The 17,129-nt window shown below is 33.0% G+C and overlaps 4 protein-coding genes across 4 annotated transcripts; 2 read left to right on the top strand and 2 right to left on the bottom strand.

Moving 5' to 3' along the window:
- The first annotated feature begins 6,056 nt into the window (after positions 1-6,056).
- LOC114930621 (nucleoredoxin) lies at positions 6,057-8,873 on the top strand. The gene is made up of 6 exons (XM_029302475.2): positions 6,057-6,447; positions 7,096-7,196; positions 7,405-7,600; positions 7,777-7,867; positions 8,033-8,172; positions 8,347-8,873. The coding sequence occupies exons 3-6, from the start codon at positions 7,439-7,441 to the stop codon at positions 8,575-8,577; spliced, it is 624 nt and encodes a 207-aa protein (XP_029158308.2). The 5' UTR covers positions 6,057-6,447; positions 7,096-7,196; positions 7,405-7,438; the 3' UTR covers positions 8,578-8,873.
- On the bottom strand, positions 8,418-12,664 carry Cdc45 (cell division cycle protein 45). Its single transcript, XM_029302325.2, has 9 exons — positions 12,230-12,664; positions 11,545-11,697; positions 11,254-11,463; positions 11,014-11,187; positions 10,696-10,934; positions 10,279-10,615; positions 9,808-10,202; positions 9,672-9,748; positions 8,418-9,595 (listed from the first exon to the last, which is right to left on the bottom strand). The coding sequence occupies exons 1-9, from the start codon at positions 12,278-12,280 to the stop codon at positions 9,531-9,533; spliced, it is 1,701 nt and encodes a 566-aa protein (XP_029158158.1). The 5' UTR covers positions 12,281-12,664; the 3' UTR covers positions 8,418-9,530.
- A 152-nt stretch (positions 12,665-12,816) lies between these two features.
- Positions 12,817-14,651, top strand: LOC114930538 (corrinoid adenosyltransferase MMAB). Its single transcript, XM_029302327.2, has 3 exons — positions 12,817-13,277; positions 13,449-13,818; positions 13,905-14,651. Exons 1-3 carry the CDS (start codon positions 13,198-13,200, stop codon positions 14,130-14,132), a joined length of 678 nt encoding a protein of 225 aa, XP_029158160.1. The 5' UTR covers positions 12,817-13,197; the 3' UTR covers positions 14,133-14,651.
- On the bottom strand, positions 14,552-16,390 carry Sbds (SBDS ribosome maturation factor). Its single transcript, XM_029302326.2, has 2 exons — positions 15,791-16,390; positions 14,552-15,312 (listed from the first exon to the last, which is right to left on the bottom strand). Exons 1-2 carry the CDS (start codon positions 15,919-15,921, stop codon positions 14,682-14,684), a joined length of 762 nt encoding a protein of 253 aa, XP_029158159.1. The 5' UTR covers positions 15,922-16,390; the 3' UTR covers positions 14,552-14,681.
- Positions 16,391-17,129: the final 739 nt, after the last annotated feature.

Below are 17,129 nucleotides of genomic sequence, written 5' to 3'. Positions count from 1 at the left end.
AAATTAAAAATATCAAACCCCCGCCGCTTTAAAAAAAGCGGGGGGCCCCTTCGCTGTCTTTGAAAAACTGCGAGATGGCATTTCCAAACATGCATCTTTTTTGGGGTTGGTAGTTTTTGTTTTTGTGGCCATGTGTTTATCCTGTGAAATGTAGCACGATACTACTATGTTTGCGTGGTCGATGATGACAATGATGACGGGGACGGGGATTTCTTAAAAGAAATTTTTCATATTTCGACTTTGCATTTTTATATCTCTGCTTACAAATCACGTAGAGCAGAAATAAAGACACTTTTATTATATAATTCAAACTCAATCTATCGATTAAGTCTAGTATAAACTCGATTGCTTCAGCCGTTATTGAGAATTCGAAATATTATAAAGACTCAAATGTCCGACTCGCGTTAAGATACACGGTGTCTCGGCTACGTCCTTAACTGGTCGCGAGACACTACCGTGTCTCTTGATTTTTCGTTCCGTATTTACTAATGCAGTACACATATAGGTACATATCAACGAATAATATAAAGGATACTTGAAATGTTTCGAATGTTATTTGTGAAACGCTGGACCACTTTATATTTTATTCAGCCAGGTACTTTAGATTCATTGATGTTTATAATAGGGATGTACACAGGGTACAATGTATATATTTAATTGGTCTCAATTGCGGAGAGACCATAACGATAGCGTTTTAGTCGTATAATTAACGTCAAGTAGTTTCGTGATTGGTCGGTGCTCATTAATTTCGTGCTTAAATCGATTTTAAGAACGTCTCATTGCAATTACGAATGCTTTGTGATAGTTTCATTAACAATAACAGAAACAGAGATAATTACAATAACTTAAGAAAAATTAACGATCAATTTCATTCAAAAAGACCTCGATCAAAGATTTGTTTTATTGAAGAGGAAAATCCGCAAATAAAATTATATATAATCGAAATTATATTAAATATTAAAATACGATAATGCTATTAAAATAAATCACATTTTTTCAAATCTAAAATTATCAGTAATATATATAGAATAAATCAATATCTATTCATATTTTGCAGGAAAATGTTACTCGTAATTAAATAATAATACTTTTATTGCAAATAAAGAAAATTTAATTAATTTTAGATTAAATTAAATTTATTATTTTATATTAGATTAAATTTTATATTAATATTTTCCATTAAATAAATTTTTTGACGCATGGAATTAATAATTAATAATTCCGAATTGCTTTTGTTTGCTAAAGCTAAATCAACATTGATATATTACTCTATTTTGCAGAATTATAAGTTTGTTTGATAAAAAAAATACTTCGATCAATGAAATAATAAAAAGACGCGCATGTCGACCTGACTTTTTCGTCTCCGTGCATTTTTGATGGCCCTCCACCCCCTTTATTTCGACACTCGTACATCCTTATCTCGGATAAGACATGTTTCTAGGATGAGACTCGCCGCTTCAACACTTTAAGCAGGGAGGTTGCTCATAGCTCGCGTTTTTTTTCTTTTGTCAGCAACGTTAACGAGAAAGTCGCGCCGTGAAAAGAGAAGAAGAATTAAGTCAACGACTGGGAGCCTTTTATATTCTAAACATACAGACGACCTATATCTTCCTCAAATAGTGTTCTCGTTCCTTCCACGCGATAGTGAAAGGAATTGGAAGAGGAAGAAACGGAGATACGAAAGAACGAGAGAACTTGTGTGCGAACGTATGTTTCTTTTCCTTCGCTCGAGTTTGTACACATACGTTTGTTCATGAAAAATGAAGCGTGAATCACAACTGTATCTTTGGATTGGCTGAAAGTCAAGATGGAAGTCGCGAATTTTTAAATTCTTCTCTTTCTATTTCTTTCTCTTTGCATGAGTAATTGTGACTGTTTTAAATATTGATTAGAGAAACTATTGGTTTTAAATAATAATACGTCGTCAAAATCAGTGACTTAAATATATGCATTTGTTATATATTATATCAATAATATGCGATACGGAATCGAGAATTAATCGTAAATAAATTCACGTTTCACCAAATGATAATTCAGATACTGTTTCAATTATAAAATACTGCTTTCAATTGTTATATAATCTGATTCTCATCATCTGATTCTGCGAATATATATATATATATATATATAGTATTCATAAAAAAATCCAAAAGAAGAAATCTTATCGCTGTTTCATGTTGCAGCGATCGCGGTTTTGCTTTACGTTTCTTTTCATTTTTTTACCTCGTTGTACGCTATGAATTGTGCACGGCCTATTAGGCTATGGTCAAAGGAAAAGTAGTGAATGTGTAAATTGCTCGCATGAAAAACCGTCCCTATGTTTATAAGAGAAAAACGAATCGCGGGACAAAAACCTTTTGAACCACGTTACCGTCGTGTATCAACCTTTTCCGACAAACGTTACATAAGCTTCGTTATAATCGAGTGCCTTTTGTGCGCGAGGATTAACGTAACGAGTAAATAAATGAATTTTTAAAAAACTTATATTCGTCCACAATTTAGAGATAGGTAGGTACGTACTTGTTACTCCGATTAATTTGCATCGTGCCGACGAAATGCTGAATATTAAAAGTTCCTCGGAAAATCATAGCATAGACATATGTAAGAAGAAATTGCAATTTAGAGAATTAATCGTCTCATCGAATAAATATTTAATATTGTGCGAATAAATTATAAAAACATCGCGTGAAATGAATGATAAGGTTTCATAATGATTTTTTTCAATCGCTATTCGAATGGCTCAATAATAAAAAATAATTTAAAAAAATTTGTTTTCAAATATTTTTTCTCAAGAGCGAGAAAAAGAGAGGTCTCTCGTTCATTCTGTAACTTATGGGGAAAAAATTAATAAATCCCACTACCATAACGAGCCGGTTACACGCGACTATTCGTTTATCTGCGAGCGTGAGCAAGGCTCGTAGACAACGGGAAAAACACGAAGGGAGAACACGCGGTCGTCGTTCGCGACTGCAGTTTTAGGCGCATGCATGGTGGAGAGGCGTCGGGTTAGACATGCGATCTGTATACATTCCGGAGACGATTGAACGCGTGCAAAGCAGTCAAAAGTAATCTGTTTTATTCTTCTCTTTCTTTTTTCAAGGTTGCCCTTTTTATTCGTGCTTTCATTCGTAGTCGCGTCGAGGAGTTTTGTCGACGAGGAGACGAGAACGAGAGCGAAAGATATATCATGCAATGTCACGATCCTGGCTGTATACCAGAGGACGTAAATATTTCTTTATTTAGATTGCATCATGCTTTTAGATATTGGTAAAAAATAATAAATCACAGAAAAAAAGGAATCCTTGATTCAAGTATATTTTTATTCTTGAACGCTATTTGATTGATTTAAGCATATAATGCTCTTTGTAATCACAAATTTTCATTTGCCTTAATAATAAATAAGTTTGTGTAAAGTATATTTTATCCTTAAGATATATTCTTGTTTTAAAAATCGCATATGGTAAAAATAAACTTAGTCACATTTGAACTAAAAATTATTATATATATTTGAAAGTACCACTTATATCTGATGCTCACTTGTCCTTGCAATATTTATAAGTAAATTTCAGCTTCAACCAAGAATATTTGCACTTTATTTTAAGGATAAATTATCCTTTATCCAAAATTATTTATATTTGGCGCTATTATAAGGATAAAATATACTTGAATCAAAGCATATTTGCATTCTTTCAAGGATACTGTTTTTTCTGTGATGTGTTCTCGCGATAAAGAAATAAGTAATCGATCCGAAATATAAAACTACACAGAGAGGATTTTCGTTTTACCCTGAAAATCGATATTAAAAGAATTTTATAACAGGTTCTCTGATTAAATATTTACCACAATAAAAAATATTAATCAGAGAAACTCTTAAAAAATTTTTCCGATTTTCAGGATGAAAATTCTCTCTGGATAGGGAATCAGTATAAGGGTTGTTTTCCACGTCGAAAAAATCAGCAAAAACAAGGAAAGGAGAATAAAATGTATACTTATGTAAATTTTTCAATCTCGAATAAAATTCTCGAAGACAAAGGATTCCCATCATCCAGACACGTAGCATCAAGATACGTCCCTTCGGAAATTGCTCGTCTAATAAAACGTAGAGAAAAAATATTACGACTCCCAATGTACGGAGCACAGGAACGAGGGAAATAATGATAGCGCACCGTCCTTCGAGCGGTATAGCAACGCGAGCAAGGGAGGACGCACCACGCGTTATCGACCGCTCGAGAGAGGCTGCGAGGGTGAACGTCGCCGTTCGTAGGCACCACGTGACGCGGTGGAAGCGAGCGGGAAAGCCGCGCGGGAAATGTACGAAGGGACGAAGCCGGCGGCAACCCCTGTCTGCCTGCGCGCGTTTTACCCTTCGCGCGCGCGGCCGACCTTCTCCTCCTTCCGCCCTTCGTGTTAAAGCACCTCGTCGTGATAACGTACGCGTTCCACTGTATACCCACCTACGAACCCTTCCACCTTCTCTCGCCTTACACGCCTGTTCTATCCGCGTCCTCTCTGTCTCCTCGTCCTTTCACCCTTTATGAGTGGCCGTAACGGAGCATCCCGCGTGATACGAGAAATCGCACCCCCGACCATCCCCCTTGAGATATCGAACTGCGGGGTCGCGCGGCAGGGGGGTTGAATGTTCGGGGAAAGGGTCGGTCGACTTAATGCAGTTTCAAGAAAAGGGGCCGGAGAGTATGGGGGGTGGAGGGTAAATTGGAAGGTTTAGATTCTCGCGCGCGATTCTGTTCTTGCTCGAATTATGACACCCGGTCGACTGAAGAAGCTGCATCAGCGAATTTATCGATGATGTATAAAATGGGGATTATAATTCTAAAATATCAAGATTTCTTATAGCTCTCTTCCAAAAAATCTATATATTTTATCCAGTAATGTTAGATTAGAAAAATTCTAGTAAGTATAGTGAAAGAAAAATATATTCTGATATTTCTCTATTTCTCGTTTATATCGAAAAATATAGTAGAATATAAAATATATACATACATGTATGTTTATAAGTTAGTAAGAGATTTTTTGCAAATTAATGAGATACAAAAATCGTTTGCTTAATAGTGGTTAAAAGAGAGAATAAGAGCAAAAAAATTCGAGAATGTAAATTAGAATCAAAAGTGCAGGAAAAAAGTTTTCTGTTGAAGTGTGTTGTTGTTAATGATGTACATTATTCACAAAAAGTGAAGAGATTATTCAAATATATTCTATCTTAATTATGTGCGATGTATTTTTTTTTATAGATACTTTTTTCTCTAAAAGAAATGTACCTACTAATTTTCTCTCTATGAAAATCATATGTAATATGAAACAGTAATTTGGATTTAACGCTAAATGCCGAAGGAAATTATATGTATATCAATATATACGAGTTGTATTTTATATGCGGGATTAATTTGCATATGCGATATGGAAATTAATGTATGTATAATTAAATCAACAATACACTCTGCGATATTATTTGTGAAACACGATTAATGTAATATAATATGCATACCTTGTATCGATGTATCTTTTTGCTTAATTGCTTTCCGTGTATGCAGCTTTTATTCTTATCATCCTTATTACTTTCCAAGTAATATTATCGATATATTGCTTGCATCGTTGATTTCTCCAATATAATTCCAATTCCGGCAACTGTTCATGGCTTATTGCTACGTAGCCTCTGGAGAAATATGCTTTTAGTGCATCCTGTCCATTGTATTATTAAGCGAGAACACATTAGTTTTCCTATGGCATAATATTTAATATTCACATTAGTTATATTAAATAATATAAAATATATTATATATTAATTACGTTATTAAAAAACATATGAGTAATTATCATTTGGTTCTATTAAACAATATAAAATATCATAATATATAATTCGATAGCACATATAAAGTATTGTAATTGAATTTTTCAACAATATATTTTTCGACGTTTCAGAGTCGATCAAATCGCACATATAAAATTTGTTTTACAGAAAGAAACAAAACATTAACATTTTATGTCTACATATTAATTTAATTTAAATCATTATCCTTATAATTCTATTTAAAAAAAAAGAAAACTATATTGTTGTACGTTTAAATAAATCTGTTAAGAAATTGCAATTTTGCGATTACAATATTTTTCATTATTATATCGTCGAATTACGATTTGCAGATTAATCTTTGTGTTTTTCAGACCAGGCTGACTCGAAGGTATCGGATAAAAGCAAGCGTACCTACATTGATCTTGCTGGAGGGGTCGAATGGTTCTATAGTGACAAGAGGAGGCGTTGAACGAACAGTTGCTGATCCCACCGGCTTAGAATTCCCTTGGAGACCACCGCATCCAAAAGCTGCCCTTGAAGATGGACCTCTCCTGCCATGTGGTGCCCGCGATAGCAATGAACCTATGTTGCATGAGGAACTTCGTTAGTGTTACAAGGGAGTTTACTTCAGCGCACATTGGGTAAGTAGCGATACTAAAATTTCACAGCGAGAATTTTCTCTTAGAATTTACCCTGAAAATCATAATCGTGAGACAATATATTGTTAGAAGAATTTTACATAAGAGTTTCTCTGATTAATATTTACCACAATAAAAATATTAATATCTAAAATGAGATATAAAATATGTACGATTAATTTTATTATATACATATTTTTTATTGTGATAAATATTAATCAGACAAACTCTTATAAAATCTTTCCAATACTATATTGTCCTCTTTTACATTATCATGATTTTCAGCATAAATTCTAAGAGAAAATTCTCTCCGTGTATGTAAATATTCGAACAATCATATCATGGTGTTTTACTGCTTATCTCTGGAATTGATATCTCGGGAAGAAATTAAGAAGGAAAATAGATAAGATTTTAAATACATATTTTAACAGATTATTAATTTGATAATAAATTATTGAAACATTGAAAGTTAAATATTCATTAGAAAAAATAATATTGAATCAAAGTTTTTCAAAAAGATCGATTTTGTATTTTAATTAAGTCACAACATATTTCAAATGATATATTAATTTAATCTATATGTTTTTGACATTACCAATATTATTATACATTATAATCATTTTAGAAATATATTGTATGTTTTTCATTTAGTGTCCACCTTGTAAAGCATTTACTCCGCAACTCGTGGACACGTATCAACGAATTCGAGAGAGAGGTGGCAATTTCGAAGTAATTTTCGTAAGCTCGGACAGGTAGGTTTATTTGTGAGATATTGATTATATGTTACATCTCTCATAATAAATGCTCCGTAATAGAGTTCTATTTTTAAAAATATCACATCTTTATTCCAAAATATTTCTTTGTTTTATTTAATGGCTGATCTTTGTGTATTATCTATAGTTCTTTTGTTTTTTTCGTGTACTTTTTATAAAAGATTTCTATCGTGCATTTTTATTCTAGGAGTGAGGACTCCTATAATGCGTACACGGAAACAATGCCTTGGCTAAGGATACCTTTTAATCAAGAAGAAAGACGTCGAAAATTGGCAAGGGCTTTCGATGTTCAAGCAATACCGACTCTAGTTATTCTAGATTCTCGCGACAACATAATCACTCTAGACGGACGCGCCGAATTGATCGAAGATCCGGAAGGACTGGTAATTTTACAATCAAAATTTTCAAACAACTATTGTAATTAAAAATTATAACTTTTTTCTTTTGGAAAAAAAATAAAGACGCTATTATATATATCAAAATTTATCAAAAGAATGTTTAGAAATGAGTGTCTTGTTTCTTTGAAACTTTCACAATTATTGACTTTATAAATTTTCAGAATTTTCCTTGGACAAGTAGACTGGTGAATATTTTAACAGAAAAGTATGCTACATCGTTACACGATGCTCCAGCGATTATATTATTTGTCGGTAAGAATATAAATAAAAAAAATACGTTTGTGCATATATATTCACGTCTTCTATTCAAAAATAATAAAATCTACTGAAAAAATTAGATTGTATGTATTGTTTATATGTATATATATATATATATATATATATATATTGTTTAATCTTTACCTGTATATTTTACAGAAGGAGAAGACTGTGAGATCCAATTCGGGGAAAGTGTTCTACTACCAGCTGCACAAACGTATAGAAGAGATCAGCCTGATTATGATCCAAATTATGACGAACCTGAGGATGATACATTACAGTTCTATATAGCTTTAGATGTAAGTATATGCATGAGTGATATAAATTAAATATATGTAAATATAATTTGTTTCAATGTTCATAAGTATGCAAAAATCAAGTTTTACAATTATATGTGATGATATAAAATATTTCAAATTGTAAATATAAAATATTCATAAACCAAGTACTTTAATGATTTTTTTTTTACGCAGTGTGAAACGTCCGAAATTCTTCGTGAATTCATTGGCTTGGATGATGCAGTACCTCTTTTGACCGCTATAGATATTCCGCGAGGAATATACGTGGTGATGGAGGACGGTGCTGAGATTACAGTGGATTCAGTACAACAGTTTGTCGATAGCTTTCTCAACAACAAATTACCGATAAATAAAATAACGGCAGTCCATAAAACATCAAAGACAAATGAACATATGCCAGCTTAAAGGCACGTGTAAAATTAGTTCAGCGCAAAATTTGTACTTGTCAAATGTTAGGAGTTGTTCAAATGTTAGAAAAAATCCTTCTATCTTTCTGTTTTTGTCTTTTTTACTCCTATCTCTGTGATACCGTCATTCTTTACGTAGAGTAAAAAAGATTCGCGTAAAAAATGTACTTGTTTTTGCATAATTGTTTGCAAAAATAACCAAAAATGTATCATACGATAGTCGTAAATAAATCGATCAAATTGTATTTTTAAGTGTATGCACACGAATATGTTAATAAATTATATATTAATTAATGCCGAGTGAGCACATTATAGAAGTTTTTTGATTAGCAAGAGCTATTCGTTGCTGTAACTTTTAACACCAGTCGCACATTAGATTTATATTGTACAGATATTTGAAAATTTAATACACAATATCTATATGACATCGTGTATGTACATATTTTTTATTCTCTAAATTTATTTTATGGATGGTGATGTTTAAACATTATATTGTTTGCTATAACAAACGTTTTATTTGTATCTCTCTTTTTTTTATTCACACATTTTTCTGAGTTCTTTTTTACAAAATTATTTAATTTATTAAGTCTCTTAAATTACTAATGAAAATATTACTGGAATAGAATGATTTTTTTAGTTTTTTAACATACTTATTGTTGTATCCTAACATTTTTTATACAACATACACGAAGTCATTGATTACATTCATACAAAGTCATTGATTTCACACACATATCAATCCTAATTTACATATTAAATATTTCACAATTATAAAGCTACTACCGTCGCTGGTTAAAAAATGTACAATAAGAGTTTGCTTTTATAAGAAAAGGCACTATAACGTCATGAATAATAAAGTGCATTGAATTATTTTAAGTCGTGTTAGTTAAAAATTTGATTAATGTGATTGCCGTAATATTTGTCTCTAATGATTATATATAATGAGAATGATTATGCAAGGAGTGCTGCCAGAGCATCAAGAAACTTGGGTCTTTCCTCGATTTTCAGTCTTATTACTGTAAGAAAGATAAATGTTAAATATGATAAATTCCGTGTCAACTCATTAGATCACAAATTCTATTTCATATTTACTTGTACTATCAAAGTAGTCTGCTTCAATGTAACAATTTTTATTTTTTGCAGCTTGCTCGAATGCTTTTCCAAATAAACTGTAAGAAATATATAGTTATAAACATATATATCATATTTTCGCATATATAAATTTTACCTCCTGGGTTGATCTTCGCAAACTGGTGGTATACCAACAAGAAGACATGATCCTTCCTCCGCGCTAAACATTGCAGAGGCCACAAGAGGCCACTCAGAGGCACGCCTGTTTCTCGAAGAATTTACATACGCCTTGAGGGCAAATTGAGCTAGCATAATTAAAGAATGAGAATGTGCAAATAAATAAGTGTCTATATTCCCATCTGGCACATTCAGATACAAAAAGGAACCAAAATTTTTTACTTGCTTAGCTTCCAGTATACTCTGCGCAGTTTTAAAAATATTGTGAAGCATAAGCTTTGCTCTTTCTATGCCGCTTTCTAAAATATCTTTTTTTGTACGCGATAAACAGTCCAGCGCATCTAAGAAGCAACGCTGTGGTTGTCTATCCTTTGTCTGTAAACATATAGTAACACACATACATTAGACAAATATTAATATACTATAATTTATTTAATGATTGCTTACTCACTGTAGAATCCAGTAAACCCAACATAGCATACACCATGTCTGAAGCACAATATTTAAAACGATAACCATATTGAAGAGTAAAACTAGTGCCAATAATGCTATTGACATTATATTTCCCTGCTAATTTTTCAACCATTTGCCTAAATTCTTGTCTAAAAGTAAGATCCATTGCACGAAACAATTGTCTGGATTGCACTAGAGGTAAACCCATTTCTGCTAAAACTTCCTTCAAACGTTGTTCGCCTCTAATGGACCAAAGACGTAACGACACTGCAGTTGACATTGAATATTTTAAGCTAGCTTCAACAGTCCAATGACGATATAAAGCTAGTTGCAAACTATATATTATCATTAAGGAATTAACATATTTGTCAACTTTACATATTAAATTAATAAGTATTTGTCATTTAAAGGATACTCTTTGTCATAAGTAACTTTAACAATACTGTGCTGTTGTTGTTGCTTATCAATATCAACACCTTGTCTGTGTGTTAACCTCGAAACATGGGCTTGAAGATTACCTTCTTCGAGAACGGCTATTCGTGATTCTACCTTACTAAGAATGGATTGTTCTGTTGAACCAACTATGGCCCACCATGCCATATCTAAATTATCTTTTGACATATTCCAAGCCATCTCAAATACCACTATCGCACTCTGTAATAAAAAATGGTGTGTATATTAAGTTTTAAAAGTATCTCATTATTAAAATCACAAGTTATAGTATAATACATACTGATTTGCCATAATAACTGTATTGCAAATAATTAAAAAGAATTGTCGCCCTATTTTCAACCCATTTCCTTCGTTCGCTTCGTCTTAAAATATCTTCTTCATTCAATCTTCGTCTTTTACTTTGCTTACTTTCATTTTCATTGTCTGATTCTTCATTCACATCCTCCTCATCTGACTATATAATTAATCACAATTATAGAACAAATAGTTGAACATGTGTATGATATTTTATAATACTTACGCTATCATCTCGGAATATATCATTATATTCTGGAATTTCATCATCTTCATCAGGTTTACCAAGAACACATATTTGACTTTCTGAATATATATTGCATAAATCGTAAGGCCTATGACTGTCGAGAATAAAAAATACTATAGATTCATCTGGTCGAAGTAATTCCACTAAATCTAGTGTACCACCACAGTTTATCATTACAACATTTTTTATCTGAAAAGAAATTTTTAATTAAAACAACAATTTAATCAATGAAACATATAATAGTAAAGACACTTTCTAAACTGTTATTACCTCTTCACAATTTTCATCAAAGGCATTTATCATATCCTGAATACCTCGGACAGGTACAAGAGTATATATTATGTGATCATTTTTAAAAAGTTGTTGTAATATTCTACAGGCACAGATCGCATCAATGTCAAAATTCACCAGAAGTAAACATCTCTAAATAATATAGAAGAATAGTTAGATATTTCTATACAACATAAAATTATTTAATTGAGATTCAAGCTACATTTTTAAAAGTATAATTGAATATAACAAACGCAAAAAAATTATGAGTTACAAAAGTATGTCTAATAGTTCTGAGATTAGAATATGAAATTGATTATATTATACAATAAATAGTTGCTTTGCTCGTCATACAATTGCACATTCTTATAATATTTTGCTTTTTATCTTGAGATGAAAAAAGGAATATGCACGCGATTCAATATTCTAGTCAGTTGAAAAAAGAGAAAATAGAGAGGCAGAGAGTGATACGTAACAATAATCTAGTGTAGAAATAAAAGATTGTGATTAATCGTGTAAAAAACTCGATGAGCCACATTATTGCAAAAAAAAAAAAAAAGAAAAACTAAAAAATTATTAGAATGTAAGAGAGACGAGTGTGTACATATAGGAACATCGTGGAGTGTAACCTATATGAGAGACGCGGTATACGTTATTGCAGATCTAGACAAAGCCATCGACTCACGCTTTTTTGTATCACACCGTAAAAATCCTTCTCTAGGTTCGTCACGAACATGTTGCGATCGTCTACGACGCGTGAAACATTGCAGGTTCTCCGACACTTTCGCAGGACGGTCTCAGCACCAGCGATCTAGCGCGAAAATCCAAACCAGAGTCGGGGTCACAAGGTGTTCCGTCAGTGCGCGCGTCGACCGAACAACCGTTATCATCACGTCGTCGGCAGGTTATTTCCATAACTCGAAGATCCGAGATAACCGCGAGCAAGACTATACTTGATTTATTTCGCTCCTCGATCGGGATCGAGACGCATTAACGCGCGCGTAACCGCGTACATCCACGCCGATTTTATTAATGTCAGAAAACAATGGTCAATCGGTTAGTTTTTCATAACAATTTGTAAACAGTACAGTGGATACTGTAATCGATTCTCGACAGCGAATTCGAGATTAATCGAATCGCGCATCGAGTTCGATGCGCCGTTAGTTCGAACAGCTGATGCGCAGAAACGTCAAATGGAACATGACGTTTGCGCGCGAAATTTATGACACTTTGTTGCGTCACGATGTTTTCATGGACGAACATTATTTTTATTTATTATTATCGATGCAAATGACATGTGTATATTTTGGCATATAATGATACACTATACATTTTTGCTAAGAAATTCCGAAAATCGTGTAAATGTCAAAGTTCATTCGAATAATATTGCGATAAATTTACCTTTGCAATTATATTTCTGTATCTTCTTTCACATTTTTCGCCACATTATTGTTCGAAAAAAGTTTTAGACACAATACATGTTAGAATTGCGTATTAATTATCATCTCTGATTTATTACACTTCATTTGAGACTCGAGACATCGCGGCATTCTTCATGGCGACGTTACTGATTTCGATTCATGTCACAGTGTGCGATCAAAAAAATATTTATTCTACTTAAAAGGATTGATTGAATCGTAATCGAAAGGCAAAATGGAATTAATGAGAAACGTATGGAGGAAGTATACGTTCATGTACAAAAGCGGTGTGCAATGTATATCTTTAAGACACAGGTATACATTTAAATCCCCTCGTAACCTCAAAATACGTCGCGCGGAATAAATTATATATTACGTCGTAGTTGAATAACAAACAAACGTAACGTATCCCGCGTCACACGATAAAAATATTATATTAAAATTATATGCAATTGTCAATTTATTCTACGATGACATCGTTTGCAGCGGCGGTACAACGTCGAACGTGGCCGAGGTAGCTGTATTTTCGCGGGACGGTGATTCCGGACTGACAATCACGGATGCCGGAGACACAAAACCGAAGGATGATATGATTTTCAATGCTCTGGGAGCGACTGACGAGCTGTCCTCTTACATAGGACTGGCGAGAGAATTTGCCTGTGATGGAAAGGTCGAACATCCGTATGTCGATAAGCTCAAGAGGGTGCAAATGATTTTGTTTGATCTGAGCCACGCCATATCGAAGTCGGTGCCTGGGAAAACCAGATCCTTCGAAAGCAAGCATACCAAAGACCTCGAAGAGTGGATCCTAGAATATGCAAATCAACTCCCTCCTCCGGAGGATTACATCATTCCAGTAATTACTTAAGATATTATAAAAATTGTTCTGAAATTAGAATTTTGTTCTGTTAACTTTGGTATTTAAGTCTACTTTTATATTAGGGTGGTGGAAAAGCATGCGCTTCCCTACATGTTGCACGAACAGTATGTAGGCGTGCAGAGAGAAGTATTATAACATTAGTGCGAGATGGTGCCCTGGATAAAGAGGCACAAACGTATTTGAATAGATTATCAGACTTCCTATTAACGGTATCACGCATCGCGGCCAAATGTGATCAACGTACGGAGAATATTTATATTCCACGAGCGGAAGTCACGGAGGAGAAATAAATGGACTGAGATTTAGAAATTTTTGTAGGATTTACAATTAATTTTTTTTGCACTGACTTAAATATATAGTCAACAGCTGCATATGGAAATTAAAATATAACTATAGAGAATGAACATTTTAATTATTGTAATTAATTATCTTCATTAGCTTTCAAATCTTTGTCTTACAATGCTTATTATATATCAAAGAGTATATAATTTTACAGGAGCTAGATATATATCACAGTAAATATATATTATATTGACTTTCAAATAAATATAAATAGTTATAAATAAGAAAAATGTATGAAAAAGAAAAGTGTTGTGATTCTCTTATAGCTGTATCTTAATCAAAAAATTTAACGCAGGTTTATGAATAAATACATATGATAAAGATGTTAGCTGTACAACACCTATGTAGATAGAATTTGCTTAAAAACTTGTAAATACAAAGTACTTTATTAACCATATTGTTATTAACAAAGAGTTGTATCAACATATTAAATTATACTAAATAAATATGAAACTTTATAGTTAAAACAGTATAATTAAAAATAAGCAAAAACTTATTTATGTTAACAGTTCTTCTCCTTCAATTACTTCATTTAAATTAACTAATTCCAACAAAGCAGCACCTTTTGTTTCTGATCGTACCAATTCATCTATTCCTCTATATTGACCTGGATCAATTAAGCAAATAATTGTTAATGATCTATTGTCCCACTCTTCTGTTTCCATTTTAGTTACAAATTTAACAATTTTGTCTTTCAATTTCCTTGCTTCTTTTTCTGGGATAACAATCCTGAGCCTCATTTGAGCACGTTCCAAGGGCATTACCTCCTTCAATTGAGAAATTACATCTAATGCCTGTTGTTTGGCATTTCGATTAGGTTTAACAGAAAAGTGTATTTCATCTCTCATGGCATTCTCGATCATTGTAACTGGATATGGACGTTTTGTTTCTGGATTTATACACTTGCTGGCAACTGTCGTGGCAATGTCTTTGAACATGGAATCTAATGCTGAATGCCTTTCCTTATCGGAGACTTGAAGCTCACCCTCTGCAAGAATCTGTTTGCATATTTCAGTTTGATCATCAATGCCAAAAGCTTTCATAAGATCTTGCTTCTTTGCCACCTGACCCTTTGACACGTTGGTGAATATTGTGTGTGTTTGCAGTACTTCATCAATGTCTTTCTCCCTAAAATATATTACAGAAAAAAATAATAAACACAATGTATATCCATCACATTTTTCAAATAATAAAAGTAGTCACTTTGATGCAACTAATTTTGCATCTAGATTTTGCAGTGTGTGAATAATAAAAAAGATGTTCTGAAAAGCAGATTTAGAATAAATAATGTGTTATGACTCATTTGAATTGTAAATAATATAATCATATTGAATTATAGATTCAAGATGACATTAATAGGAAAATATTAAGAATGTAAATTAATGTGAAAAAAAGACAAAAAAAACAGAGAAGAGGATAAAATAAGATAATCTCATAGATAAAAATATTAAGAGATAAGTAATATATATTAATATAAATTTTATAAGAACAATGTATTTTTATGTGAATATTGGAGAGAAATTAAACAAGATTACATATAGATAACCAGAAATATCATTATCAGTGGCAATTTATTTATCGTCTATAAACAAAAGAAAAAACTTACAATTTATTTCTCCAGGATATCACCTTATTCTTATAACAGGCAATCTCGAATCGCTTTCCACCTTTTTTCATGCGAACGACTGCAACGTTCGTCAATCTTATTTGGTTCGTCGGTGTAAATATTTTCGACATTTTTGCAGTGTGCTCTACAAAAATCGACTTGGCACGGCAAAAGTATCAGCTATATATATATATATATATATATATATATATATATATATATATATATTTCGAAATATCTAATTCACAATACTCTTATTTCTTCTTATTTACACTTTCTTGCAAATATTGTTCGTACTGCGACAAGTTACGATAGAACACGCGAAAAAATTTTAGTTTACAGAAAAACAGCTCATTGAAAAATAAGGAAGAATTCAGAATAAGGAAGTTTCCCTATAGATGTCGCGTCGATGCAAGCAAGACCCCTGTATTCAAAGTATTCTACGCGTTGCGCTATATAATTGCATTTCACATGCTTCATTCCGTTTAATGTTACCGCACAACACTGCTTTAATTAAAGAATTTTTCGTACAATATGTAATTATCGTGACGAGAGAGAGCGCGTCTAGATGCGTGCGACTTTAAATCGACTTTGACCTTCGGGCGGCGCGGCTGGAATGCGGCGCGTCACGTGACAGTACGCGGAGTGGGAGAAGTGCGTCACGTGACATAACAGCGCGCGGAGTGGGATGAGCGTAAATTGAATGGGTAGAGGGGTGTGGTGGGAGGGGGGGGAGGGAACAACTGCGCACTGCGCGCGCCAGTGTCCTTTCCATCGTTCTCACTACGCAGTGAGGCGAAGCCACACGCATGTGCGTATTTCTCAATATTTAATATAATTTTCAACATTAAGTTATTCGAAATATACAAGAACGCAATTAATCAATTTTTTGCGATTACTTCTATTAAAATATTTGTAAATAAATACATATATAACAGTTAATTATGTTTCGAAATCTATTTGTCAAAGTGCAAAATTTAATCGACCAATAAAAAACCGAGAATCTCTTTATTCTGATTGGTCAATCGAGGCTCTGCACCCTAAGTAAATAATTTCTGAACACACACAATCTAGAATGCTGCTGCCCTCTAATGCACTTTCTCATTGTTCGTGATCGTTCGAATTGTTGGATGCTCGTCGCCGGTATACGAGAAAGTACATTAATTAGTGTGAGTATATTAATTAGTGCCTTCACGTCATATTATAATCATCGTACAGATTCGATCGCGTCGCGTGTCCCGACACGTAATCGCGATCGCACGCGGAGAAACTTGATCTTGTCGGCCGCGAATCTCGCTCGCAAATTCTCGTTCGTTCCTTCATCTTCCCCAAAGATCGC

This window comes from Nylanderia fulva, unplaced genomic scaffold (assembly GCF_048542155.1).
Source record: "Nylanderia fulva isolate GAGA-0341 unplaced genomic scaffold, ASM4854215v1 Scaffold30, whole genome shotgun sequence".
Lineage (NCBI taxonomy): Eukaryota > Metazoa > Arthropoda > Insecta > Hymenoptera > Formicidae > Nylanderia > Nylanderia fulva.
Note: the sequence above shows the minus strand (reverse complement) of the source record. Positions and strands in the feature narration are given on the sequence as shown.